This window comes from Gekko japonicus, unplaced genomic scaffold, assembly GCF_001447785.1.
Source record: "Gekko japonicus isolate JY-2015 unplaced genomic scaffold, Gekko_japonicus_V1.1 scaffold436, whole genome shotgun sequence".
NCBI classification, from domain to species: Eukaryota; Metazoa; Chordata; class Lepidosauria; order Squamata; family Gekkonidae; genus Gekko; species Gekko japonicus.
The window spans coordinates 946,488-974,136 of NW_015163619.1; the positions used below are offsets into that span (position 1 = coordinate 946,488).

The following is a 27,649-nucleotide window of genomic DNA, read 5'->3' on the forward strand; positions in this document are numbered from 1 at the left end:
TCTCACCCCTACCTCTTTTGCTGCAGGCTCCACTGTCCTCTTAAACATTTCTTGGGGGAGGCTTCTAACTGCTTTTCCCCCTCCATCAGCTTGAGAAAGATTGACTGGCTGAGAGTGAGACAGACAGACAGACAGAGATAATAGGCAAAGGAGGGGGGAAGCAACAGCAGAACTGGAGCTGGGATTAGGGAGGATTCTTCACTGCCACTTGCCCATCTCCAATGCCGTTTTCCTGCAGTATGAATGGCTAAATAGCAGGGTGAAGTATTAAAAGGACATCTGAGCCTGCAACTGCGAAGCCTTGCAAGTGGGAAAGAAGGATCATTCTCACCCCCAATCTCTGTAACTGCGGGCTCTGCTGTCCTTTAAAACCATTCTCTCTGGCTTCTAACTGCTTGTCCTCCCCCACTAGCTTGGCCACTGCTTCTTCCCACTGCGTCTCTCTTCTGACTGACTAGAAGCCAGAGGAAAGTTATAAAAGGACAGCTGAGGCATCATTAATTGATGAGTGGGCACAGTGACTGAGAGGTAGGGGCAGGTGGAGAGAAGGCGGGATTTCCTCCAACCAGTGTCAGTTTGTACACACCATCTTTTAAAAAGTTCCATAGCAACCCTGACAGACAAATAAACTGCCAAAGGGTGGGTGAATGTGGACTCATCAGAAAACTGGAGCCCTGCAACCACACATTTCTCCACGGCAAGGCGAGAGACTGATCAAGCAAAGGTGCCTCACGCTGATCCACTGATAAACCAATGGCCATTTACACCAGCTGTTTTTGGCAAGGACACTCAGCAGAAAAAAAAAGGAGAGTGGTACAGGACACCTGTAGCACCTCAAGACCTGCAGTACCCAGTAAGGCAATCTTTGAAATCTCACCTCACATAAACAAAGTGATTGTAATTCCCAGGCAAACTCCTCTTTGAAGCCAACTTCAGTCAGGGGGCTGACTATGGACAAGGGAACTGAGCAAGGCTAGACAGCTCTCTTTTCAGGGTTCAATAAAGAAAAAGAAAAAGGGAGAAAGAAAGGGGGAAAAGGAAAAGTGGGCTCCAACGGTCACTCCCTTCCCTTCACAGAAGGCTGTCACAGAGCCATCTCCTCCCTTAAGAGGGCACCGCTCAGAACAATTGAAAGAATCTGCCTTTTTTTGTCAGAAACAACAGTTCCCATTCAGTACCATACAGAACAATACAATGTCAAAAGTACCTCACATAGGAGGACGCCCTGCCAAAATGAGAAAATCCAAAAACCTAACAAATCCATTACTGCAAGAAACCCATTTAAACAGTATCCAACTATACCATAGGTAAAGGTAAAGGTTCCCTTGCTCGAAAGCCAGTCGAATCCGACTCTAGGGTTGCGGTGCTCATCTCCGTTTCAAAGCCGAAGAGCCAGCGCTGTCCGAAGACGTTTCCGTGGTCATGTGGCCGGCACACAACATTTTGTTGCGGGTCCCCACTTGTAGGATCTAATATTAGGAACTAATGTTTTGTTTTTTTTAAAAAAAGATCCACACAGAAAGCTAAAAGTTTCAAAAGTGATCCACAACTGTCTATAGGTCTTCCTAGGAACATACCTTTATGTATCTGGGGCATCCTATCTTCCATTTGTAGGAGAAAATTGTATGTGGGTTTGTCAATATAGTTTTCTACTTGGCCCTCCTCCAAAGAGTTCAGCAATCTCCATCTTAACACGCTTGTATGGATTTTCAGCACGCTTAACATAATGTGCTGCATTATGTGCCTTGAGCCAGTTCATACCGGTAAGGTGGGATACAAATTGAAAGCAAATAAAATAAATAAATAAACCCAATTGTCCATAGGCCTCTTTAGCACAGTCTTCTCTATCCCACACCACTACAGCACCTCCTTTATCAGCTGGTTTAAAAATAATATCACTATGTTGGCAAAGGTGTTCTAAAGTGTTTATCAGTCTGTTTAGATTATGTCAGATTGGTATGTCTGCATACTCAAGTCTCCTTATTTCCTCCAGAACCGGGTCTTGAAATACAAGACTCCTTGGATTTTTTGTGGGATGGTTAAACGCGGACTTTGGCTTCAGGCATTCATTCAGTATCTTTATATTACTGGCCTCATTATCCCTCTTAAAATAATATGCTAGTCTAATCTTCCTAAGTAGGTGTTGGGTTTCTGTCATTAATTTAAAGGAGTTCAGAGGTGGCATTGGAACAAATTAAAAACCTTTACGCAATACTGAAAGCTCCATTTGTGTAAGGTTCATTTTTAATAAATTCACTACCTGAGAATCCTCAGATTTTTTTTTCTCTTGTGGTACAGTCTGGACTGGGATCTGTACCTCCTGCCTGATCGCAATTCCCAGCCCAGACCTAAAAAACTATCTTTTATCAGTATAGAGTGGTTGCCACCAATGTTCCCTCTAAGCTGAGTTAGTGTGAGCTAGCTCACACTAACTCAGCTTAGAGGGAACGCTGGTTGCCACTATCATGTGCCAAATGAGCCCTCTGATGTGCTAGATCATACATTGTTATTATAGTTCAAAGTATCTCAGCATGAAAATAAGTGTCTAATTCTTTATCAGGTTTTAGTTTCCCCACAGCATCTTCTGACCTTGTCTGGAAAGATTCCTGCTTTAAATTGATTTTTTTTAATTGTGTGTATGTGGTTACTTAAAAAAAAAACTCTCTTCAGCACAGTTATCTCCAATCACAAACAACTATGGCATTGCTAAGTTCCTTTCATGAAGGTTATTAGTACTTGTATTTTTAAATATCAAATATTAGTATTTTTAAATTTTTTACTTCATTTGTACCCTGCCTTTCTCCCCAATGGGAACCCCAAGGCAGCTCACATCATTCTCCTTTCCTCCATTTTATTCTCACACAACAACCCCGTTGAGGTAGGTTTAGGCTGAGAGTGACTGGCCCAAGGTCAACCAGCAACCTTCCACGATACAAGTGGGCATCTGAAGCCGAGTCTCCCAGATACTACTCCAACACTCTTAACCACTACGCCACAGAAACCTGCTCATCTGAGGGAGTCTGCCCCACCTTTCACACTGGGTGATGTGAGTTCAAACTATAAAATGCCTGTCTGGGTTTCATATTACAGGGTTCCTTTGTTGCCACCTACATACTACTTCAGCTCCAAGTTACAAGTCTTCTCTGAACCACGCTGACTGGGAAAACATATTCTTGGTGTTTGATCTATTATTCCCAATTTCTAGATAAAAAGGTTTTCCCAATTTACCCACTCAAATAACATCACAGAACCTGCAAAATTACATTACGGTGATTATGTTCACTTTAGTAATTGTTAAATTTATTGATACTGATTACATATAACACCATTAACAAGTCATAGATCCACATCTTTCTGCACAAGCCGTCGATTACTAGCAGACCACTATCCAGGACTGGGATCACTATGTCCCAGCTGCTGGGAGGGGGGCAGGGCTTCTGGCAAGGCACCCTGCAACCCAACCTCTGCCTGTATGTGAATCTCCTGCCCACCTGTGAGCTACCACCCGTGCACCTGCTGCCCAGCACCACCAGGGAAGGGTTGGGGGGGTGCAGGTGAGGGTGGCTGTGAGCCAGGAAGAATGCTCAGGCAGGTGAGAGGCACACAGGTTGGTGGGTGGGCACCTGGAAACCACCCTGCCCCTATCAGTCAAAATTAGTTACAATGTAATCCAAGGGGGGGGGGGGACAGAACACCCTACCAGAAAACACAGCATTGCTCCCACACATTGTCAACAGGGGAATGTCAGATCCTATCTCACAAAAGATGTAAATATTTCCCAGAAACCAAATCATGCCTACCTTTCATAGATTGTTTTTAAAGTTAACTGATCAGGAACATTTTCAGTTTCTTCCAAATACAATATAAGCCAAGATGTTCTGTATGGCCATTGCTCTGTCAAGTTGATCCAACTCGCCAGCCTGTCCCAGTTGAAAGTGATCTGATTAGCTCTCAATAAACGCCCTAGAAAATATGAAAGTCCGTGTAAGAGAATAATTATTATTCATATCACATACAGCAGAAATTAACTTAGTTTCTCTACTTAATATTTGCCCACATCTCAAATCTTATCAATACAAAATTCATTCAGAAGCTTTTCCGGGTTTATCAATAAAAAGATTTAAATTAAATCTAAACCCAATTATGACCTCTGCTAATCTAATCTTAGTGGAAGATGCCACAACTCAAAAGAACACTGTTTATTCCATAGCAATATTTTGAAATATCTATTTAATCATACTGTGTACGTCTCCAATTATTTCCTATGACAGAACAAGGAGCAGTTTATTCAAACAAAATTAACAGCCTCTAATTATTCTGTACTGTTCTGCTCACTCCCTTATGAGCCACTAACGCGACTAAGAAGCGTTTATGCCACAGGGAGTTCATCAGCACCTATTTTCCAATATCGTGCAGTCTGACACATCTCCAGTTATAAAGTTCCAACTATTCACCATGACATCACACATCACTCTAACCCCCTTATGACTAACTTTGGAGGATCTGGAACAAACAATTGTGAGCTACTCTCTCTCCCCCCTCTAGCATGCTGGCTCTTTCTTCTACTTCCTTCTTCTTTCCAATCATAATCTGTCATGACAACCATCTCCACAACCCAAGACACTCTCCATTACTTACCAGCATGCAAAGGTCTCAGCAAACTATGGTAGAGGGAAAGAAAAATAGGAAGCAGTGATAGGAAAAGGATACACGTGAGTTGGGCTGCCAAGTGGGGGCGGGTGACGGGTAAACCCCCGCTTTGGAGGCCCGATTTCCGCCGCCGCGGAATTGGGCCCCGGGGGGAACCCCAACCCGGCGTGCACATCACCAGGAAATGACGTGAACACGCTGGGCACGCTGGGGGCGGGGCCATGGCCATACAAGGGAAAACTCTATGGTTTTCCCTTGTTTGGCCGTGGCCCCACCCCCAGCGTGCCTGGCATCCTCCCGTCACTTTCGGGTGATGTGCGTGCAGGGCGCGCGCACAAGACGCCAGCCGGGAGCCCCCCACTCCCAGCGAAGATACACTTGGCAACCCTACACGTGAGGCTCACAGCACACTCCTTTGCCTGCAAATCATCATTTGTAAGCAAACCATGATATCTGAACTAAGCCTGTGTGGGAACAGCCTTCCACTGAAATGTGGTTAAGTCGGGCAGTATTTTTCAAAAAGGGCATTTATCTATAATGGTCATTTCACACAGAAAAATCATTGCTTTATGCTGTGATTCAGAAATGGCTAGTGTGCATGCATGAAATTCAACCCAGGCTGGCATTTTGACCAAAATCAGCCTTCTTATGTTTTAAAACCTTAACTGTTCTTATTTTTTAGAACATTTATACCCTGGCCTTTCCTCTTGGCTCAAGGTAGCATTCTCAGTAGAAGAATGGTTCTTTTCCTTTGAGACCATTCTTAATATCCGAAAGCCCCTGGTAGGCTACAATGCATGGGTGTTTTACTACATACAGCATGGAGGCTCAAGGCAATCTTAATGCCCAACAGTGTACTTTTGAGCACATACACACCTGTCACAGAAACAATATTGAGCAAGCGTCTCATGGTCTGTGGGCTGATATCACTGAACCAGTCTTCTGTAACTAACAGCTTGGTCAAATCAAAAGACATCTGACGTGTAATAGTACGCTGCATCTGTCGTCTTCTGTAGGTATCCTAAGGACAAGAACAAAAACCAGACGTAACTTTTAATAAGTGACTGACATTTTAAAATGTATGATTTCTTAAGTGATGATTTATTTTGTTGGCCCACTCAGAAGCAGAGACTTAAATGATCAAGAACAGACTTATGTACCTAAAGGTTCTGTTGCTTGAGTCCCATATGAACAAAAATATTTAGACATTACAATAATCACAGCAGTCCATTTTAAAAAAGCAGTTTCTACAAAAAACGCACCCCTCTCTATATTATACATCCGTCCCAAGAATACTGTTAGCAATATGTGAGTCTTGGAAAATAAAAAAACTAATTTGTGCTATGGACATGATGTTCTAAGCATGCACCTACAGTCTCAAAGACTTCAGTGTTTGAAGCAATAATTGAAAAAGTCAGTCTATCAAACTTCTGCATAATCTACTTCTTAAGAACACAAGTTTATCTGGACAAATCTATAAAAACTACTTCCCAAGCACAATACACTAACAAGGATTAAAATGTCTTATTGTGGGGCTGAAGCAGCCTGCTTTTCACAGTGTCATTCTGCCACTTGAATGCAACACAAGCCTTCTGCAGTATATCCTAAAATGACCATACCAAAGCCAAAAGGAGTAAAGCACACCACAGCTTAAAAAGAGCTTGATCTGGGAAGGATCACCTGAAAGCCAGTACACACACAGTTCAGATACCATATTAAATAGCTACGTTTGCATGTGTTGCTCAGTTTTTGCCCCCCTGTTCAATAGTACACCCAATTGTAGGAATCTTTGCTGTTAGACTTCAATATTATTGTATCTCGTCAACCACTTGCTGATTGACTGAAAAGTTTATCATACTTTTAATCTGCCCTGGGTCCCAGGGAGAAAGGTGAACAGTTACACAAATGGTTATAATGGTATATGGATATAATCTAGTTATTATTATTATTTTTTAATTGCAAAGGCCATGGTAGCCTAGGAAAGGAGGGGTGGCTGCTGTTGGGGAACCGCGGCAGGGAAATCCACCATGTGGAAAACCTGTCACTGCTACGCTTCTTATCAGCAGCCACACCAGCAACAAGGAAACCACACAAGCCCATGCAGACACCAGCCAGTGTAACCAAGTTCATAGACACTGCTTTTTGATATTGATCTCTGCGGAGTACCTCCCACCACACCCCTTTTGATAACCAGGTGCAATCCAGGGCAATCTAATAACCTACTCAACAGTGCTGCTGAGTCCACACAAACACTCTGCTTTGGGGATTTCACTGTGTCTTAACCAGGTTTAACGATTCCAGTTAACTACCTGATTTAAACAACTTTGTTAAGATGTATCTGAAAACAGACTTCCAGCTTGCCATTTCCGTTTCTTACCCTTCTGTTGAGAGCTGTTTTGCTTCCAAGCTTAGTCACATCTCCCAGGCTATTCTGTGAAACCCTTCGATCAACATCTTCATGGAATGCTAAAAAATATTTTTCACATTAAAAACCATTTGGTAATTTCCACTAATAAATTATAATATTTACACACATACACAAAACCACATTAAATTATGTATGAAATACTCTACGATGTATAATCTTAGTCCACCCAATACCCAACAAAACTCTGGCAGCGGAGGAAGCAGAGAAGAGCCTGATCCCTGACTAGAAGTCTTTGTCTCTTCCGCTTCTCACAGGTACTGAGTGCTCAGAGGCACATGAGGAGGGCCACAGCCTATGGCTGGAGGGAAGATCTGGGATGGAAAAAGAGAGGAAGACCTTGCTCTTCACTCAGAAGCTTCCCTCCTTGTTTCTGTCGCTTTGGGTTCTCATTGGAAAGACAAGCAGAACATAAATGGTTGAATAAAATAAACTACTTATTAAGACTTATTAATCACCCTGCTACCCATACCTGAACCATCTGTGTATGGAATATCTCCATTTGTGGTTGCAGCTACCATCATCTTTTTAGCACTGCTGAGTCCACGACTGTTAAGAAAAACAGGTAGATGGACTATATTTCTCATGTAATCGTGTCCATTTATATTTGAATCACGTAGCACACTGTTCAGATTTTGATTAATTGCCTTTATAATAATGTGTGGATCACTAGCAAAAATAGCAATAAATGGGCCCTTTGAAAATAAGACTCGAACCTGCAAAAAGGGGAAAAATGGAAAGAAGTTATTGTATGAGTAATTGTTTCCATGGCTGTTTGGGGAGGGGGGTGCAGGACTCCCCTCCTATTCTAACTCCCTCGGTTTTGTGAGAATTCTGTTTTCCAAGCAACTATTGATCACCTGGACAGCAGCCTTCCACAGGGGTCATCACCCAGGCTTTTGGTGCCATCTCTTTGGGAGACTAGGGACCACAGTGGGCACAAAAAATCTCCATGCCTTTGGGACGTTTCTGCTTGTATCCCATGGGTGGCCAAGCCTGCGATAAGGGTGCCGTGTGGCACAGGTAGCAGGATTCTGCCATACCTCTGCACAGAGGCAGGAGGGCCAGTGGCCTCGGCAATGCTGAAATCTGCACTGCTGTCTGAGGCACAGAGGTGTTAGCTTGCCTTGGGTTTTGCACTGTACGGTATCATGTGCTATAAGTGTGCAGTAGAGCACACCAAGAGCAGCGCACTCACATACTTTGGACTTTTTTGTTTCAATTGGCAATCCATCAATGATCACTGCTTCCTAACAAACATTTTATGCTTTGTATATGTTTTAAGTTTTACGCTTTTCTTAAATTCTTTTAAAATTGTTTTAATGAGGCAGGCGTGGGAGAGGGGTTTTTTTCATGGTCTAATAGTTGCACTGGCAGCCCTTGAAAGGGCAGAAAGGCGAGATATAATTTTGTTAAAATAATGCTGCAATCCCATACACCGTTACTTGGAAGCAAACTCCATTTATTTGTGGGGCTTACTTTTCAGTAAACGTGTACAGGATTGGACTGCAAGTCTGATTTAAAGCAGCAAGATTTAACATCATGATATATTTGTTCCATAGGTTCAACAGGACTGAATCACAACTCACTTGAGGAGGGTCAGGGCCAAAATCTTCCTACTAATACATGTTATTATGCCCACCAGAAGAGCAATGAAACACTTACAATCCAAAAACATTACTTACAGTGTCAAGCATCTGTAAAACTTTGTCCTGTTCACATGCATCCAGTCCATCAATGATCACCACAAGCCTGGTTTGATTCTGAGTGAAGCTATCAATAGTTTTTGCCATTTTTGCCATCAGCTCCACTTCACATTTAAGAACCTATCAAAGTAGTTGGAAAATGGTATCATTAGTGTATTGCCAGAAATACTTTTAAAACAGGGACCTCGTTTGAATGACATATGCAGCTTTTAAACATTTAAAACAGATTGTATCACACTCTTCTATCTAATTTGGATGGTTGCTACATACTAATTCACTAATGACAACTGCAGCTAAACACTGCAGGAATCAATTATATAACTTTACTGTAAACCAAAGTAAAATTGTAGGAACAATAAGCTACTTTGCTCCTGTGGTTCCAATTTGAATAAACACAACTAAACTCAAAATGGTGGTTGTATTTTGTTGCGATAAGAACACACTTATACTTACTTTCATAAACCCCTCACTTTTTAGTTTGTGAAGCTTTGAAGCAGCACTATGAAGCCGTTTTCTCTGGGAATTCAAGACTGAATCCATCACTCGCCACCAAGTGCGACAGTTCAAGATGAAGGCCAAACCCACAACACATACAAATGATATCAAGATCGCATTCACAGTCATGTTCTCAGGTTTCACATTAAAAATGGCCAGAAGAGTGATCCCAGCAACTACGCAACTCAAAATGAAGAGAAAAATAACAAAGGATGGGAGACAACAGGTTTTCTTCCATTTCTTTTTACCTAGAAACAAATCAACATCCAGTAAGGACATTTCTATACTCTGCAGGAAACCCCACATAAATACCACATTTTAAAAATCTGTTTTAAAACTGAGATTAAACTGGAGGTTCAATGACAACATAGATCAGGTCAACTCAACTAAGGAGCATATTTGAACAATATAAATTATTTTGCTAGGCCTGATTACTTTTTCCAGTAGATCCTGAAGGAATTAGATGGGCAAGCCTTAGAAGCCTTAACTGATGTATACTCAGAAAGCTGGGGGAAAGGCCCCCACAAAATAGTGCTGGATTTTGACAGAGAAACAGAGCCAGGAAACTGCAGCCTAGTTAGATTGGCTTCTGTTCACCAGAAAAAGCTGTACATCAACAAAAACAATACGTTCACATACAACAGACAATGGAGTGATTCCTGGATAAGTAGTGAAGGGGTAGCTGACTTGACTTATGGATGACAGCAAAACTTGACTTAGTGCCACACTCCCTAAGAAAACTTGGACAACATATCTGAGCCACAAAGCCACAGTTAGGAAGTAGCCTGAAGGCATGTGATACTGCTCCACTGCCCATTAAGCAAGGCTTGGAAACGTATCTTGGAATTCTATGAAGAGGAACAGGAAAAGAAAAATGGGGGGGGGAGAATCAACTGATATCACACTGGAAAAAGATATTCAGACAATTTTACAGTGGTCAGTGCTAAATCTGGAGCTATTCAACATCTTTGCTGATTATATCACTTGGCCGAAAAACCCAAACAGCCTGAAACAAAGATGCAATGACCTCTTAATTAAGAGCCACACAGAAAGCAACAATGAATTTAAAACCACGATCCTATGCACATTTATTTCACTGTAAGTCCCACTGAATATAATGAGACTTGCTTCCACTTAACTTGCTTCTGTGCATGTCTATTCAGTACAATTATACTAACCACCTCTACAACTGGAGGCTGTGTTCAGGACAGAGATTATTCTCATTGGTAAGAGTAATATTTTGGAAAGGAATGATCTGCTTACCCAAGATGGGATAAAACCGTCATCTGCACAACATGTAAATAGTCAGATGTACTCTCCAACCATGTTCCCTCTAAGCTATGGAGTCTTGTGAGCAAAAATTCTACTTTGTGAGCTAGTGGCATTAAAGTTGTGAGTGAGCTACTGCATAAATTAGTTTGCTCTAAGACAAAAATGTGTGAGCTGGAAGCTAAAAAACTGAGCTAGCTCACACTAACTCAGCTTAGAGGGAACAATGTCTCCAACCCAACTTTATTATCTGAGAAAGTTGCACAATGGCTAAGAAGTGCCTTCTCTCTATTACATTTTTAAGTGTCTTCTCTTATTGATTGAGACAGTCTAGCCAATTTTGATCTCTAGGTTGGCTTGTTTCACTGATCATGAGTTGCTCTCAAAGGCAACACAGAAAATATTAGTTAATAAACATGTGGCTGCTCATTTGTTATTGGTGGTTTTCTTAACCAACTTCATTTAAGGCACTGGTTCTTCTTACCTATAAGGCTCTTCACCTCATACCCACATATCTGAAGGACTGTATCTCCATGTATGAACATGCACACTCTGTGTTCTTCAGACAGCCTTCTACTTGCAATCTCCCCCAACATCACTAGAAATATGTAGTCTTCCTCAGCCAAAGCCTCTTCAATTATAGTGTCAGTGCTAAGGAATGGCTTCCCAGAGGTAAGGACAGTATCATTATGTAATAGGGTTTTTCTAGAAACTTTTCAGTAACTGTTGGAGGCAGTGGTCCCTCTAAGCTGTGGAGTCTTGCGAGCAAAAATTCTGCTTTGTGAGCTACTGGCATTAAAGTTGTGAGCAAGCGATTTGGCTACTGCATAAATTAGTTTGCTCTGGAGCCACCCTTCCTGAGCTAGGACAAAAATGTGTGAGCCGGAGGCTAAAAAACTGTGAGCTAGCTCACATTAATACAGCTTAGAGGTAACACTGGTTGGAGGTACTGTGGTTTATTGGTGAGTTTATTTATTTGAATGTGTTGATTTTCTTAATGGATGCTACTGATGTCACTGTACTGTGAGCCACCTTGGGCCTTTTGAGAGAATGGCAAGAAACAAATATTTTATCTACATAGGTAGGAAAGTATGTGCCTGAGGTTATCAATCTAGGAAGCAGAGTGTCCACCAGAGGAACTGAGACTGTAATGGACAAACCGCTAAACAATGGTTCAGCAGTACAATTCCACTGCACAAAAAGGCAAGTGCCATTTGAGGCACTGAGCCCAGACCAGGAATCATTTTTGTTTAATTACCATTCCATGAAGTGACTTTCTGTGAAGCAACTTAGTACTGGCGCTTTGACATCTGGACTACTCTACTAAATACTTGTTGCTACAGGCCCAGCAGAATGCAGACAAAGTGTAAAGGACCAAAGGAAAGCTAGCAGGTCAATAAAAGAACCTCTGTTTCAGTTAACTCTTTTACAGAAAAATCTGTTCACCATTCTGAACTTATAGATCTTTGGTTCCCATCCTCTGCAAGTAAGTAAATAAGTGGTTTTCGAGTTGACTTTCTAACTTCAGCTGAATTAACATATTTTGAGCATTTCCTTGTTTTCTATTTGTAAAAATGTTTAAGATGTATTTGTACAGTGGAACAGTAAAAGCAAAAAAAAAAGGAAAGAAAAAACAGCATTTTGATGAAAAATTACCTTGTGTTTCTTCAGTCTTAAACACTCGAAAAAGGCGGGTTGCTAAAAAACCAAACTCTCTCTCACAGGCATCTGAGAGTGTAGCAATCATCTCAGCCAGTGACGTTTCTCCACCTACACTGGACAGTCTATTGTAATCTGTAAATAAAAACCTAAAGCAAGACAAACACATAGTGTAACAAAAAGCTTTATTTTAGCTGGTACTAGTAAGTTTATTCCTGCCCTTTGGGTGCATGGCTTCAAGTGGCTGTGCTGCTATAAATACAATATCCCCTCCACCATTTTTCCTACCCCTATTCTAACAGACACTTCTTGCCATTCTAAACAATTAGTGATGCATTTCTTAATTTCATAACTTTTTAAAGATTACAATATAAATTATTTCAATAACAGAGGTCCTGGAAAGGCTGCATCACATAAAGTATGAGTTGTCACTTTTCCCAAAAAGGCATGATAGAACCTATCACAAGATAATCTTCAAATCTCGACACAAAAGCATGTCACTCCGTCTAGGACTGCATGTTATTTTATGAACACATATAAGATATTTGAAATATCTTATATGTGTTCATAACAAAGGTAATATTACTATGTTACAGATTCTTAAGACTTGTCTAACATTTATGAAACTGAGAGCTTTGGCACCACTATGTAAGTAAGCACTAAGATTATTGTATTGTCTCTTGTCTCTTGTTATTGGTGTAGCACAGATTTTAAAAATTGTATTTTTGTACACTACAGAATATCTCCTGAAGAAGATCCATTTTTTTTGAAACGTTGTTATGTAATCCGGAGATGACGTTGATTATGTAATTATGTACCTTGGTTCAAGGATTTTCTATTGAGTTGTGTATCATGTTGTAGTGCTTTAGATTGCAATACATAAACAGCATTCTTTAGAAGTCTTATGACTGATTGTGGGTCAGACTATCACGACTGTTGGCCTTAGATGGACAAATACCATTTTAGGATCAACAAAATACACGTATCACAGCAAGTCAACATCCAAAGTAAACTCAAACAAGACACATATGCACAGGAGTACGAATGACATGAATCCAGCAGAAGAGGTCATGGAACAAGTGGATGGAGCACATCCCCCCCCCTTCCCCAAGCAGTCTGCCATTTGTCCACAAAACCCTTGCTGAAGTTAGGGAGAAGGAAAAGAGACTGGATTTATACCCCACCCTTCACTACCCAAAGGAGTCTCACAGCAGTTTACAATCCCTTTCCCTTCCCCTTCCCACAACAGACACCCTGTGAGGTAGGTGGGGCTGTTTCCAAACACATTTTTTCCTCCCCTCGTGAGGTGCAAACCATCTCCCGATTGAACAGCTTCATCTCAAAAGCGTAAACCATGGTCCAAAAATCCAAACCTTTCCTGATGACACCATCTACGTAGCCAGTCACTGATCTGAAGTATTCTTCTTTCCCATCCTAAGCCTTCAACAGGAAGAACTGATGAAAATACAACCTGTGCTCCCGATTTCTTCGCCTTTTTACCCAGAGCCACATAGCCTCTTTTAATATGTTCTGGGCTGTGCCGGGCAGTATCATTTGTTCCCACGTGGTTGAGCCAGAAGGGATAATAATCCTACCCCCCCTTCCGTGACATCCTGGATGCGTGCACTCAGCAGACAGTATACTGCTCGAGACAAGTCTAGTCAGCACACTTTAGCCTCTACCTCCCTCAGTAGGGAATCCCCAATTAACAACACATGCCTTCTGCTATACTGGGGAGCAGAAGCTTGAGTCCTCTCATCCACAGGGGTCTGAGAAATTTCTTTCAAGCTTCGTGGAGGCTGTGGGAGGAGCCCTTGTCCCAGTGGTTCAGAATCACTACCTGTGGGGAGATCCAGGAACTGATGGCTTAGTAACAGAGGCTCAGAATGCCTCTTGATTTTCCTGCTCCTGTGGGTTACATTCTTTCAAGTGCCCTCCCTCCTGCGTTGGGTGCTCCTAAATTTGCCGAGATACCTTTCCCTCCCCCTCCTCCTCCTCCTATTGCCCTTTCAGGAGTGCTTCATGCTTTCTGTCCATGAAATCTTCACCTTCTCTTATAAACTGGAGGGTGGACAAGTGTGCCTCAAGTCCCTGTAATCTTCTCCTCCAGTAGGGCTACCAACTTACACTTGCTGCAAATGTAATTGCTGTTACCCTCAGGTAACAATACAAACATACCACAGACTTTGCACATTACTGCCTCAGCTCCCTCACCAGCCATGCTGCTGCAGTCCATTTCAAAATTACTTCAGTTTAACTGGCACTTCCTTGGTAACTTCCCAGCCAAACTGCCTCTCAAGGCTACTTGTGAAAGGTTTGCAGAAGCAAAAACTAATATAGAATGTAAGAGCTACTCAGTTTTCTATGGGGCCCCCAGGCCAGACCCCCCAGGCTAAGAGCCTTAACACAATTAAAGGTTCACCCAGCAGAGGGCGGGGCCAGCAGTCAGCCCCCTTCTCCACTGACATATGCCCTAAGTAGAAGAGAGAAAGAGGCAATTTTACTGGATTCCCCATCATTGCTGCAGCCCCTTGTCCTGTGGAGCATTTTGCTTGCAATATGTTTGCTATCCTTTGGCTGCGGTCACACGGAACAGAAGCCACACAAGTGAGACGGAAAACAGGCGGAGTTTCCAGGCGCGATCTCACCAGCACATCTGGGAAGCGTAGCACTCCCGTGGCTCAACTGAGGCTTCCAGCCGAAACTGCGTGGCAAAAAACTAGTACCTCGGAGGTACTAGTTTCCAGAAACTGCGGGGCAAGGGCGGGCGTCTGATCGCGTTTCCGGTGGCATCCGGCGCCCGCCCATGTCCCCTTGCAAATAAGGTGGGGTTTTTTTGTCCAAGTCTCTGTGGATGCGCACGTGCACCCAACGGAGCATGCGCATTTGTCATGTACACACAAAAACAAAACAGTTTGCCGCGCGCGCGCTTCTTCGTTGCGCGCCGGCTTGTCCTGTGATCGGCACCTCTCCCTTGCCATGGAACCTCCACGGTACCTCCACAGGATCGCGTAACTGCGCAGTAGTTTGCCCCAGGGCAAACAGCCACGCTTCTCCCCCGCAGTTTCCTGCCCGCATGACCGGGGCCTTAGAGAGGAATTTTGGGACAAATGACTGGCTGGCCTGGGAGGGGGAAGGCAGACAAAGATCTATTGTGCCAACTCCTCCTGTGAGCTCTTGCACTGGATTCAACACAAGGAATATAGAGTACTGCCACAAGAGCAAACAGAATTTCAAGTTTGAAGATACAGAAACAAAACATCCAAAATAAAATGATTTCCCACTTCCAATGGGGCAAAATGTTCCACACAAAAGCATAGTTGGTTTGTAGACAAATTGGCTAGTATGTAACTGCAATGATCCCAGTCCATCCCAACCTCTGCCATTATTTACAAGAATAGGATGAGTGAACTTATGCTCACCTGACAGGTAAGGCTTTCGTTGTCTGCTCTGGTAGCTCTGGAGGATTGACAAACATGAGTTTAAGAAGCAGCTCCATGTAGCCAATGTGTCTTGCCAGCCTTGTACTCAACACCCAGGCCCAGTTCCAATTCTCACCTTCTCTTTGGCCACCAAAATATATCACAGCTGGAACAAAATGCCTTATGAATATCCTCAGCATTAAATAATAGTTACAGAAGATTTAAAAAGGAGCTGTTACAACGGCTGTTAAAAGCACAACAAGCTGTATAAACACAACTTTGGGTATTGCTGCATATGAAAAGTCAATGGGCCACATCCTGCCAAAAAGATCCACCCAAGGTGAGGGCAATTTTCACCTGTTCCCTCCTCCTGTTGGCAGCCTTCCAAACCCCCTCCTTCAGAGTGCGCTCGTGGGGATCTCCCCACCCCCCAGGAACAGCTGGTGGGTATTCCATGCTGCACTGGGAAGGGGAGAGGGCCGGGAAGTGTTTAGATGGAATCCAACCCAGTGTCTGTTCTTATTTAGGTTTGTACTTTCCAGATCATCCTTCATAAAAGCTTAGTTTTTTAAAATTTGAATTATTCTACTACATCACGCCATATCTTTGAAACCTGTTGTCTTCCACAATTCACTTCTGTCTGTAGACAATTTGCTTCTGTCAGAATATTTTAATGGTTGAAAAGTTAATAGCAGACTTACTAAAAAATACATACAGTAGTGCCAGTAAGCTCAGTGCCACTGCAATGCCAAGTTTGGCATCTACTGTGAATGCCAGTAACAAACCAAGACCTCCGCACAACAGAAGTGTAAGGAGTACAATGAGCCAGGAGAACTGGAAGAGAGGCTCAATCTGTTGGCCGGCAAAAGTTTTCATTTCATCTGAAAAAGAAGGGGGGAAATTATCAAATCAACAGAAACTCCCATGGACAGTTTTTCATACGACTACACCTACTCTGTGCTGGATTTTTTTTTAATGTTTCCCCTTAATTTAATCCATTTAAAATTAAGACATAGTATAACAGTATAGGCATGCCAAAAGAACTAGTGTTTTTGATCTTGTCAACATTTTTAAACAACTTATCCTGGTGTTATCCATATTCACATTAATTGCCAGATTAAAGACCTTTGCCAGGACAGCTGGATACAGGATAAGCAACTGGAGAAAACTAGGTCTGCAACGATACAGCTATAAAATAGTCTACAGACTAAGCCGCTAAAATTCAACATGATATTCACTGAAAACAATTAAACTTTTACCTTCAAGTTTCTTCAGCAGAAAAGATTTCCCGCTCCCCCACTGAGCATACAGTCCCACACAGATAGGTGGCTGCATGGTAGGCTCACTAAGAATATCAGCCAATGCACTGCTATAGAGATCATAGCCCAGCATGTCACCATCAGATTCAGTCGGTGACAAATGTCCTGCAACAACACACAGGCATTATGTCTTAAAATAATACTATGTATTTTGTGATGCATTTAATGCTGCCCCCAAATCATGACCCAGCCCACCCCTGTCCCCTCCAAGGCACTTCTGTTATTGACACCTTGATTTCCTCTTTCCAACATACAGAAGTATTGCTATAGCTCCCTAAAACATCCCCCTTTCTTGACCTTCTTTCCCCAAGCTTTCTTTCATGCTAGGTATGCCTTTAATGACTCTTCTTTATAAGCTCAATTGACAAGGATCAAGTCAGCACTCTCCAGCACTAAAGGCAGGATAAGAGTTTACTGAAGATTTATTATAGATTATTTTGTGTGTACATTCTTACAGATTTAAGAACATGGAGATGTGCATCAGTATTACTTCTATTATAAGAGAGGAAAGAATTACAGTTTAAAAATACAGGCAAATTAGATCAATAAAACTTAAGCAACCGACCAATAAAATCTGAGGTTATTATGGAGCTCTCATATGGTCTTCCCGGATTTTTGGGGGGTGAAAGGATGGATATGGGTGTGCACACATGCCCACTGAAATTCTTGAGTAAAAGATGCGTGTTTCCTATTTTACAATTATTAAACTCCTAATTTATGTTTTTCTTTTCTAGGTGACACTGGGTTAGATCCAGACTACAGCGAATTCTGATGAGGATCAGAAGACCATCAGGAACAGTGTGGGATACAAAGCTTGAGTCCGGTGGCACCTTTATGACCAACAAAGTTTTATTCAAGGTATGAGCTTTCGTGTGTATGCACACTTCCTCAGATACATTGAAATGGAAGGTAACAGATCATTCATTTAAGCAGAGGGTGAATTAGCATACAACATGAGGATGTTCTATCTAAACTTTTAGTTTCTGCATCTGTTGAATAAAACTTTGTTGGTATTAAAGGTGCTACTGGACTCAAACTTTGTTCTACTGCTTCAGACCAACATGGCTACCCACTTAGATCTATCAGTGTGGGATACAGCGATGGGAAAATCCATTTACCTATCCTTATGGGAGTCCCGGCACTCTTTATGAAAGAGTGGGGATGGAGTTTCCATCAGTTTCACTGGTCCAATTCCTGCCCCCTGAGCTGCATTTCCAAGTGTAGTGCCAACACTCAGGAACAACATTTTATGGGGTTCAGAGGGCAGCAGAAATGCTGCCAAGTTCCCATGTCTTCATAAAAGAATTTTCCCTACTTTACAACTACTGAACTCCTAATTTATATTTTTCTTCTTTTCCAAATGCAACAAAGGAAGTGGCTACAATTTTTCATAGGACATTTGGTTAGATCCAAAGCACATTAAGGTGAATAACCAGTCAGTACTCACTAGCACCAAATATTTGAGTCAAAATGCTTTTCTGGTGGCTGCAGTCTATGTTGTAAGGTGTCTCTCCTGCTTTATTGGGCCTGTAAAGCAGCCTGCCATCCTTAGGATTTCTTAAAAGCAGCTCTGCAAGCCTCCGACTTCTCCCTCGAATAGCAATATGAAGTGGAGTATCTCCTTTCTGTAGCAATTGTTACAGGACAAACATCAATGTACCAGGATGAAAAAACAACACACATTATTACAAAACAATGCACATGCTTGAAAGCTGAAATGGTTCATCTCGTCCCTCCCACACTAGGCCTGTCTTTTGTATTTTTTCTTTAGAATCAAAATGAACAGACAGCTTGCAAGCTGACTGAACTTATATACATGCCTACACCAAACACATTTTCCCTTCATACCGAGCAGGCTTAAAAACAGGTTGCCTGCCCACAGCCAGTTGTTTTCAATTGACCTTAAACATACCTATCACCAGCTAGATTTTACCTTGTCTACAGCAGAAACTTTAGCTCCTTTGTCAAGCAGTAGTTCTACTATTTCAATATTTCTCATCTTGGTGGCCTTTATAAGAGGTGTTTCTCCATCCTAAGAGCAAAAAAACACAAATTTCTTGAAAACAGCATTATGTCTACATCAGTACGCCCAATACAAATTAAGCCAGTTTTGTAACTGCTGAGAACTGCTCCCTCGTACCTTATTCCAATATTTTTAAGCTGCTGAAATGCACTACATGAACTGGAATGTACTACAGAAATCAAAAGTGATTTTCTTTCCGAGGCGTCACAGATAAACTGCTGCCTTCATGTTGCTTTTATCAAGAATACCTACTATCCCGTTTCTGTATTTATTAGGAGTACTACAACAATTGATGATAATTACAAATCCTGTTTGAATACATGACTGAAACATAAAGAAAAGTTTAACTTTATTATACAAAACTGAGTATGCACCTTGAGGGAAACAGCTACATAAAAACACTTCCAAATCAGACCAAAGATCAAACAAAAACTTAAACCAAATGCAGTAAAAACTACAAAGGAAGTGGCTACAAATCTAAGTGTAGATGCCTAATATATATTCATCCAGATTGTACCGTGCACAGTTGCTACAAGTTGTGTATTTTCTTCACATCACCTACATTCTTCCTGTCACCTGGGGGCAATTCAGGTCAACTTTTTTTTAAAAAAGAAGCATGAAAAAGGGATGGAGGCTGTTAGAGAATGAACTTGATATTTATGGACTATATTTTATTGCTACACACAATGGACTGTGCACACACACACAGGCTCAAAGAACTGTACACTTTAAGTCACCTGTTGTGATGCTACACATAGAAGGTGCCTGCACAAGCCTTACATGTGAATAAGGTTTCAGCTACACAGTTACTAGCCTGCTGAAAGAAGCACACACCTCCATTATTGTGAGCAATGAGAAACAACAGCTCTGAGCAGAGACAGCCCCCATTGCTGAACTGTTTTTGTGGTCATGTACCACCCATCAACTGCTTTGTTCCTGCTCTGGTATTTCCTGCCAAATGGACATTTGGTTCACAATGAGAATGGCCAGCTTCATCAACACCACAATGGAGCATCATGACGCCAAGGTCTTCACACCTGTCCAGATGCCATCCTTAGAGCAAGGTTTTAGGTTTCAATATTGGCCACCCCTCTTAGGTAACCACCCTCCCTACATGCAACCAATAGGATTGTTTTTGGGACGGACTAACAGGTAGGTGGGCCAAGAGGTTGGAACAGTTACCACCCAACTCTGGAACCCACTATAAAAGATAAGGACCATTCACCTGGCCCTTCCTAGCTAGCAAACCCCTTGCAACATCCCCTATTTGCTTTTATTCCTCCTTGAGCCCCACTTAATATCCCCAACCCTTGCCTCTACTTTGATCTCTTGATCTGCAGTCAAGAGACCCCCACACAGTCCGGCTAAGTTCTGGTAGTGTGGATCCCTTTGTTTTCTATTTCTTCCCATCCATTCTTCATTGGGACAACCAAGCTGCAAGACAGATAAGTATCACCCACCATCACCCCTACCTGCTAATGCAACCGTGCTTATTTTAATACTGTAATTCTAAGGAACTTGATTGAATGTGTGAGTGCATCAGTATTGTTTGTATGAGATATATTCTCAAGGAAAAGACATCTATTTTAAACTACAACAGCCTCGAATCCTTTACTGGTAACTCTTGTTGGGAACAGGACCTTGGTATAATTGGCAAGAACCCATTTATAAATTGCCAATTGCTGTAAATAAAGCAATTCGGCTAACAAGGCAAAAGAGACATTAACACACCAGCTAGCAGCTGGTAGCTCAGAGTCCAGGAAATTCTGCAACCATAGCCCTGACAAGGAAATACCTAGTACAGAAGAAAAATACTCTAGTTAGCTAGAGTAGCATTAGAATACACCATTCTCCCCTTCAGTGATGACCAGTTTGTAAATGCAGTGTAAAATTTACTGCAGAGATGAGAGAGAAAAAGATGCTTTCAAGATCACACCAGGCTGCTTCCAAGATAAAAAACATTGACCATGCATTTACCTTTGTGCAAGTTTCAGTGTCCGGATTGCACTGTAAGATATCTCTTACCATCGTAGCATTTCCTTTCTCAACAGCCCAATACAGGGCAGTTTTGTTATCCTATGAAACAAACATACCACATCTTCAGTGAGTACTTTTTAAAGACAAAATTAGGATGAGCGCTTAAAAGACTTACTATTTTCGCACAAGCACCAGGCCTTCTGAAACTACTTTACTAAAAAGCTATTATGCATGACAGTAATAATAATCCTTCTACAGCTAAATGGGATGAAGAGCACTGTCTAAATAGTGTAGTACTGCCAAGTCTAGATGCACAGTCATGCTTAGAACACACCTTGGGATAAAGGAGAATTTTAAAAAATGTGTGTGGAATTTGATGCACTGACTGTCGAATTACATGGCAAGAGGACTCTGTTAAAAACCTCTGTGTAGTGTGTATGCATTGGGATATATGTATCACAGCAGTAGCCAAGGGCTCTGTAATACTTGGAAAAGGATGGGGGAGGCTGTGTATACGACATTACACAGTTTGGTGTAGTGGTTAAGTGCGCGGACTCTAATCTGGGAGAACCGGGTTTGATTCCCCACTCCTCCACTTGCACCTGGCTGGATGACCTTGGGCAAGCCATAGTTCTGATAAGGGCTGTTCTTGAAAAAGAACAGTCTCTGTGAAGAGCTCTCTCAGCCCCACCCACCTCACAGGGTGTCTGTTGTGGGGAGGGGAGGGGAAAGGAGTTTGTTAGCTGCTCTGAGACACCTTCGGGTAGTGAAGGGCGGGGTATAAATCCAATACAATCTCTTCTTCTTCTTCTTCTTCTTCTTCTTCTTCTACATCCCAAATGCCATTCCTTGGAATGCCAGATATACATTTGGGTTCTCTCTTCAGTACAAAACTGAATTAAATGTTTTGATTATAGCCAACTCCCTGGTATATTATATTTCCTAATCCATCTCCCACCATTACTGACAGAAGTTGGCTTCAGCACATTTCATTTCACAGGAAGTTTCTGCGTCCACAGGTGAGCAAAAGCAGCATCAGCATCCCAAGAATGGCAAGCACCTGTTTTCTGGTTCACTTGACTAGCATCACGGGTCAATGGAACCAGACAGAGTGAGTAGTGCCCAGAACAGGTGTATATGCTGTTTTATCAGATCACATTAAAAGCAATGGCTTTCAAATTTAATTTGAGATAGCAACTCTACTTCTACAGTGATTAAAAAGACACACTCAACTTTTGTGTTAATAAATCACACAGTTCTTTCACACGGCAAATCCAGTAGTATGACTGCATCTCCCATGGAGAAGGCAGCAGCCTTTTCTGTCTACGAACAGCCTCCACTGGCTGTACTGAAAAGGATATTCTTGGCTCTTTTCAACACCCTAACATCAACACTGAATTACTTACCTGACCTCTAATGTCTATGTCAGCATACTTGTGAAGCAGGGCCCTCACAATCTCAACGTGGCCTCCTCTGACAGCCCCAATCAATACAGTATCTCCACTCTGCAATTAAGCCACAATAGTCATAGGTTACTCACGTCTGAACCAAAACACACATCCGATATATTCAAGCAGCTTTTAAAATCATCTGTGACAGGTATGAAGACACAAGTGTGTTGTTGAATCACTTACCCTATCAGGAATATTCACATAGGTTCCTGCATCTAGGAGATCCTGCACAATTTCAGTATGGCCCTCCTTTGAGGCGATCATCAAGGCTGTGTTCCCGTCTTTATCTGTTAAGTTTACGTTTGGATTCCGCTTCAGAATTTCTTTGACTGAGTCAGTAAAACCACCTTTTACTGCTACAATAAGTGCAGTCATGGAATTCTGGGGAGGGGAAAAAAGCAAATGCACAAATAAGAGATTAGCCTAATATGCACAGGGTGCTTTTGTCAAAGACAGCCCCTTTTGGACTTTTGTTATTATTTTCCATACTTAAGGATATTATTCTAATCCAAAACAAATCATGCATTCTAAGAAGACAGCTAGGAGAAAATCCTTGTTGTTGGAAAGGGTGTGAGAGTTCATGCAGCTCCCCTCTCTCTCAAGTGTGACCAAGGCAGAAATACACTCGGGTAAAAGAGACCAAGAGAGCCAGGACGAAGTGTTCGGAGATGGTGGTGTGTGTTTGCTCACTTTATTTGTTCCTCTACTGCAGCTGAACTTGGAAATCACATCAGAAACAAGGACAAACTCATTCGATTGCTCAGCTCTTTCATCAGACATTTTTGTTAGGTCGAAGCATCCCCAGGAAGCTCCAGATTTCAGCAGAGAAAGAGGAAGAGGAGAAGAGGGTGCTGGCTTAACCTTTTTTCCATTGCCACTTGTTATAATGGAACTCAGGAAGATCCTCCAGATTCCACATAGAACCGACTTCAGCAACTTGTGAAGGAAACTGAACAAGTTTTAATTACATATATCCAACTTGGGCCTAGAACGCTAACTGCCACAACTCCAGCAGTTCTCTTAACAACTTCTTCATAGACTCCACTGGGGAGCAGATGATCTCACTTCCAAACATTAGCACTTCCTTAACTGTACCATATTTTTCATCTATTTCTTTGCTCAAAACGGTCACAGATTGCACAGATTTACACTGACAAAAGGCTGGAAGGGAAAAGGACCACAAGTGGAAGTAGAGGTTTACAATTACAATTTTAAAAAGATAAAAATTTTGAACATTAAATTCTGGCCTCAAAACATGGTCTCTCTCAACGAATAGTTCCCCAAAGTGTAGGGGAGATTTTAAAATCTTACACGATGCTGGTGGCATTTCACAGGAACATGGCAGCTGCCACAGTTGTTCTTGTGCGCACCTTAGGTATCTACACGTGCCACTTTGCATCCCAACTGTAGTTTTAATATCTAAGTTGCTCAAAAGAGAAAGGATTCAATTTTGGCAAAACAAAATGAGCACAAATGAGTTGCTTTCTTTGTAAACAGAAGAATTATCCAAGGAGATGTTGGTGATGACTTGGGAAACCATTTTCTCCATGGGAGAAGGATCACTCATATATCTCTGGGCCTGTCCAGAAAATGGCATCAAGGACTGTCTGCAGGAAGAAGCTGCTTGGAGTTCAGGATGCAAACACCCAAACACCCACAGTTCACAACAGACCCAGGCCAAAATATTCAATTTGCAAGAGAAAAAAAAGCAGAAGAATGTGAAAGGAGATGATTTTGAGAATCACAATCCATCATTCCCAAGAGTAGTGACTACTTTGAACACAGTATGGACAACTAGTCCAATTTCACAGTAGAAATGTTGTAGATGGCTCTTATGTGAGAACAGTCCTTTGAGAGTGATTCTATCGGTTCATTGTGTGTTCCATTTATTACTCAGTAGTAATATATATTCCATCATATTTAGAGTACCAGAATCTAGTAATAATAATACAAAAAGATTGCAATCAAAACTCACTTTGACAACTGGAAGGAAAAGCACTTGCATGGGCAATACTTGAAAGACAGAGAAAAAAGTTGATAACGAAAACACCTGGAGTGGCTTCAAAATGGGCACTTGAAGAAGGAAATAGAAGGACTCATTCTAGCTGCACAAAAGCAGACACTCGAAACAAAAAGTATGCAAACTAAGATTCAGAAGACCAGTGATGACAGTAAATGTCAACTTTGCAAGACAAAGGATGAAACAGTCCACCACATGATCAATGCCTGCAGTAAAATTGCTGAAAGTAACTACAAAGAATCTCACAATAGAGTTGCAGCTATGTTGCAGTGGAATCTTTGCAAGGAGTATAGTTTAACATCAGCCAGAAATTTATGGGAGCACAAACCAGACAAGATCGTGGAGAATGATGAAACAAAGATTCCTTGGGACTTCCGATTACAAACACCTGGAGCATAACATCCCTCTTATCACAACTGTAGACAAAATGAGAAATAGGGTTTGCATCATCAACACTGCAATCCCAAGAGACAGCAGAATAGAAAAAAAGAACAGGAGAAGATTACAAATATGAAGACCTATGAACAGAGTGACAGTGCCTCTGGGAGAAGAAGGTGACCATCGTGCCAGTTGTCATTGGAGCCCTTGGAGCAGTGCCTAGAAGTCTCAAGAAACACCTGGACATTCTGGGCATTGAACAGCAGAAGACAGCGCTGCTTGGAACAGCAAGAATCCTGCAAAGATACCTCTGCAGTTCCCAAGACCTTGGCTAGATCTCGAATTCCAGAACACCATCCACCAGTCAATTATCTCACTGTGGCAAATAACAACTACATCTACACACATTTCTCTGCATTATTCAATTTCAACATCTTTCCAACAATTGGTAAGTTTTATTTGAACCACTCTCCCACTATATGACCTAGATTTATATTTACCATTTCATGATGTTTATATTACAAACATACAGAGACTGGGTACTCACAGCTCCTTCTTGATCAACATCTGCTCCCATATGCAGCAAATATTTCACACATTCCAGATGACCTTTTCTTGCTGCCCAGATCAATGGTGTAGTACCATACTGGAGAAAGAAAACGCCTATTCAGTGATCACATGTGGACAGATAAAGCAGAAGGTGGAATGCCACAGATGGCATGACATACACAGAGGTCAGAAAACTTGATAGTGCTCCAATAGCATGAGAATGATCTTAATCATCATGCCGGCTCTCCACAGGAAAAACTGTCTCCCAGGAAGAGCCCTGATCCACCCCACCCCCAACTTGCATGGTGTCATTGGTTCTGCCTGCAGACTGGTCTGAAGAGCGGGTGCTTGTCAAAAGGGCTTGCCTTTTGCCGCACCAGTACTCCTCAGGCTGAACCAGCAACATTTTCTGGCATTCCCTCCATGACCCTCCTTCCTGTGTATACGTTTGTATTTTGTTGAACTGATGTTATTGTTTTATAATAGATGTACTTTACATTTTTTAATGTTTTGACTTTGAGATCCTGAACTGAGCAGCCTTTGGGACCCTGATCTGGATGAAAAGACAACACAAAAAAGTTCTGAATAAATAAATGTAAATGAAGTGTTAGGAGCACAGAAACCAGCTTTAGCTGCATAGGCTGCTGAAGCACTAAATGTACAAAACAGCTATACTGCCTAAAGGACTCTAAGATGGCTTTATGCAAACGTTTTTTAAATAACTTGAATGCAAAGTATGTTTGGTGTAGTGGTTAAGTGCACGGACTCTACTCTACTCTGGGAGAACCAGGTTTGATTCCCCACTCCTCCACTTGCACCTGGCTGGATGACCTTGGGCAAAGCCATAACTCTGGCACAGCTGTTCGTGAAAAAGAGCAGTTTCTGTCAAGAGCTCTCTCAGCCCCACCTACCTCACAGGGTGTCTGCTGTGGGGAGGGGAAGGGAAAGGAGTTTGTAAGCCGCTCTGAGACACCTTTGGGTAGTGAAGGGCGGGGTATAAATCCAATCTCCTCCTCTTCTTCTTCTTCTTTAAAGACCATAAACCGGAGTGTTACATTCTAATGCTACAACTTCTCTGCTGCAGACAGTCCCAGCTCCTGTTAATAATTACAACTCAGGGCCCTAAACTTCATAATATTCTGAATAAATTTAACTTCTGAAGGTACCAGAGTTCAGTCTGTAATTTAAAGAAAGCAGCAGTTTAGCCTACCTTATCAGAGCAGTTGACCTTAGCTCCATGTTGAAGCAGGAGTTGTACTATGCGAGAATGGCCCCGCCCTGCTGCCCAAATGATGGGATAGACACTGTATTGCTTGAAAAAGAAAAGACGTTTAAAAGGTTAAAAAAACAAAAGTATACCCCTTTTTCCTTTTTTTGAAACATTTACCAACTAGACGAGGCAGAAAGGTCAGTCAGTTTTCTAATATAAAATCTTCTAATGTGGACAAGCCAGTTCACTTATAAGGAAAGCACTAGAAATGACATGCAAGTATGAGATTGCAGACAGCTAGCTTTCTATGACAGATCCTGACAATGAAAATTCGGAATTCCTCTAATGCATGTACCATTTAAATATGTTCTTAAATAACTGTCATGATTCAGACTTATATAGTAGTCTACAGCTACAATCCTAAACTCACTGTCATAGGAGAAAGCCCCATTCAATAACATTGGACTTATTTCTAGTAGACCTAACTACTCTAACTTCAGAGTTCCTCTCATCTCAACCCAAGTGTAACATGCAATAACCTTACCAGACCAGTGATGTTTGGGTTAGCTCCTTTTTCAAGAAGCAGCTCAGCTACTTCTGTACAGCCTTTGTAGCATGCCCACATGAGAGCTGTCCAGCCACCCTATGAGACACAGGGAATCATAATACAATTTTAAAAACAAGAATTAAAATTGTGTTGAATTCTGCCCTGACCTGGATAGCCCAGGCAAGCCCGATCTCGTCAGATCTCGGAAACTAAGCAAGGCCAACCCTGGCAAGTATTTGGATGGGAGACCTCCAGAGAATACAATCTTCAAGGCCAGAGGCAGGCTATCAAACCACTTCTCTGAATGTCCTCTTTGCCCCAGTAGGTGTCGCGAGAGGTCACCATGACTTCCAAGCATGGGGGCACGCACACAGACACACACAAATGCAACCCCACAAAAAAAAAACTTGTGTTGAATTCCATTTTTAAGGCTAATAGAAAACAGGGAGGCGCAATTCAGATCCAGACCCTGATGCATCTAACCTACTCCCACAAATCATTTTCCTTGATGCAAACTGCCCCTCCCCAGCAGAGGGAGAGGAGAGCACA

General features: G+C 42.0%; 1 protein-coding gene across 1 annotated transcript in view; it reads right to left on the reverse strand.

Annotated features, from left to right (window-relative positions):
- Positions 1-27,649, reverse strand: part of KIDINS220 (kinase D-interacting substrate 220kDa) — a 78,640-nt gene that overhangs the window by 36,875 nt on the left and 14,116 nt on the right. Inside the window, exons 5-22 of the mRNA XM_015407442.1 lie at positions 27,098-27,196; positions 26,554-26,655; positions 25,342-25,440; positions 22,580-22,777; positions 22,352-22,450; positions 20,946-21,044; positions 18,879-18,977; positions 18,393-18,570; positions 16,886-17,050; positions 16,328-16,507; positions 15,627-15,792; positions 12,202-12,353; positions 9,235-9,524; positions 8,761-8,901; positions 7,548-7,791; positions 7,028-7,116; positions 5,527-5,671; positions 3,801-3,963 (exon numbers count right to left, since the gene is read on the reverse strand). Of these exons, the coding sequence (XP_015262928.1) occupies positions 3,801-3,963; positions 5,527-5,671; positions 7,028-7,116; positions 7,548-7,791; positions 8,761-8,901; positions 9,235-9,524; positions 12,202-12,353; positions 15,627-15,792; positions 16,328-16,507; positions 16,886-17,050; positions 18,393-18,570; positions 18,879-18,977; positions 20,946-21,044; positions 22,352-22,450; positions 22,580-22,777; positions 25,342-25,440; positions 26,554-26,655; positions 27,098-27,196 (2,708 nt within the window). The remainder of the gene's footprint in view (positions 1-3,800; positions 3,964-5,526; positions 5,672-7,027; positions 7,117-7,547; positions 7,792-8,760; positions 8,902-9,234; positions 9,525-12,201; positions 12,354-15,626; positions 15,793-16,327; positions 16,508-16,885; positions 17,051-18,392; positions 18,571-18,878; positions 18,978-20,945; positions 21,045-22,351; positions 22,451-22,579; positions 22,778-25,341; positions 25,441-26,553; positions 26,656-27,097; positions 27,197-27,649) is intronic.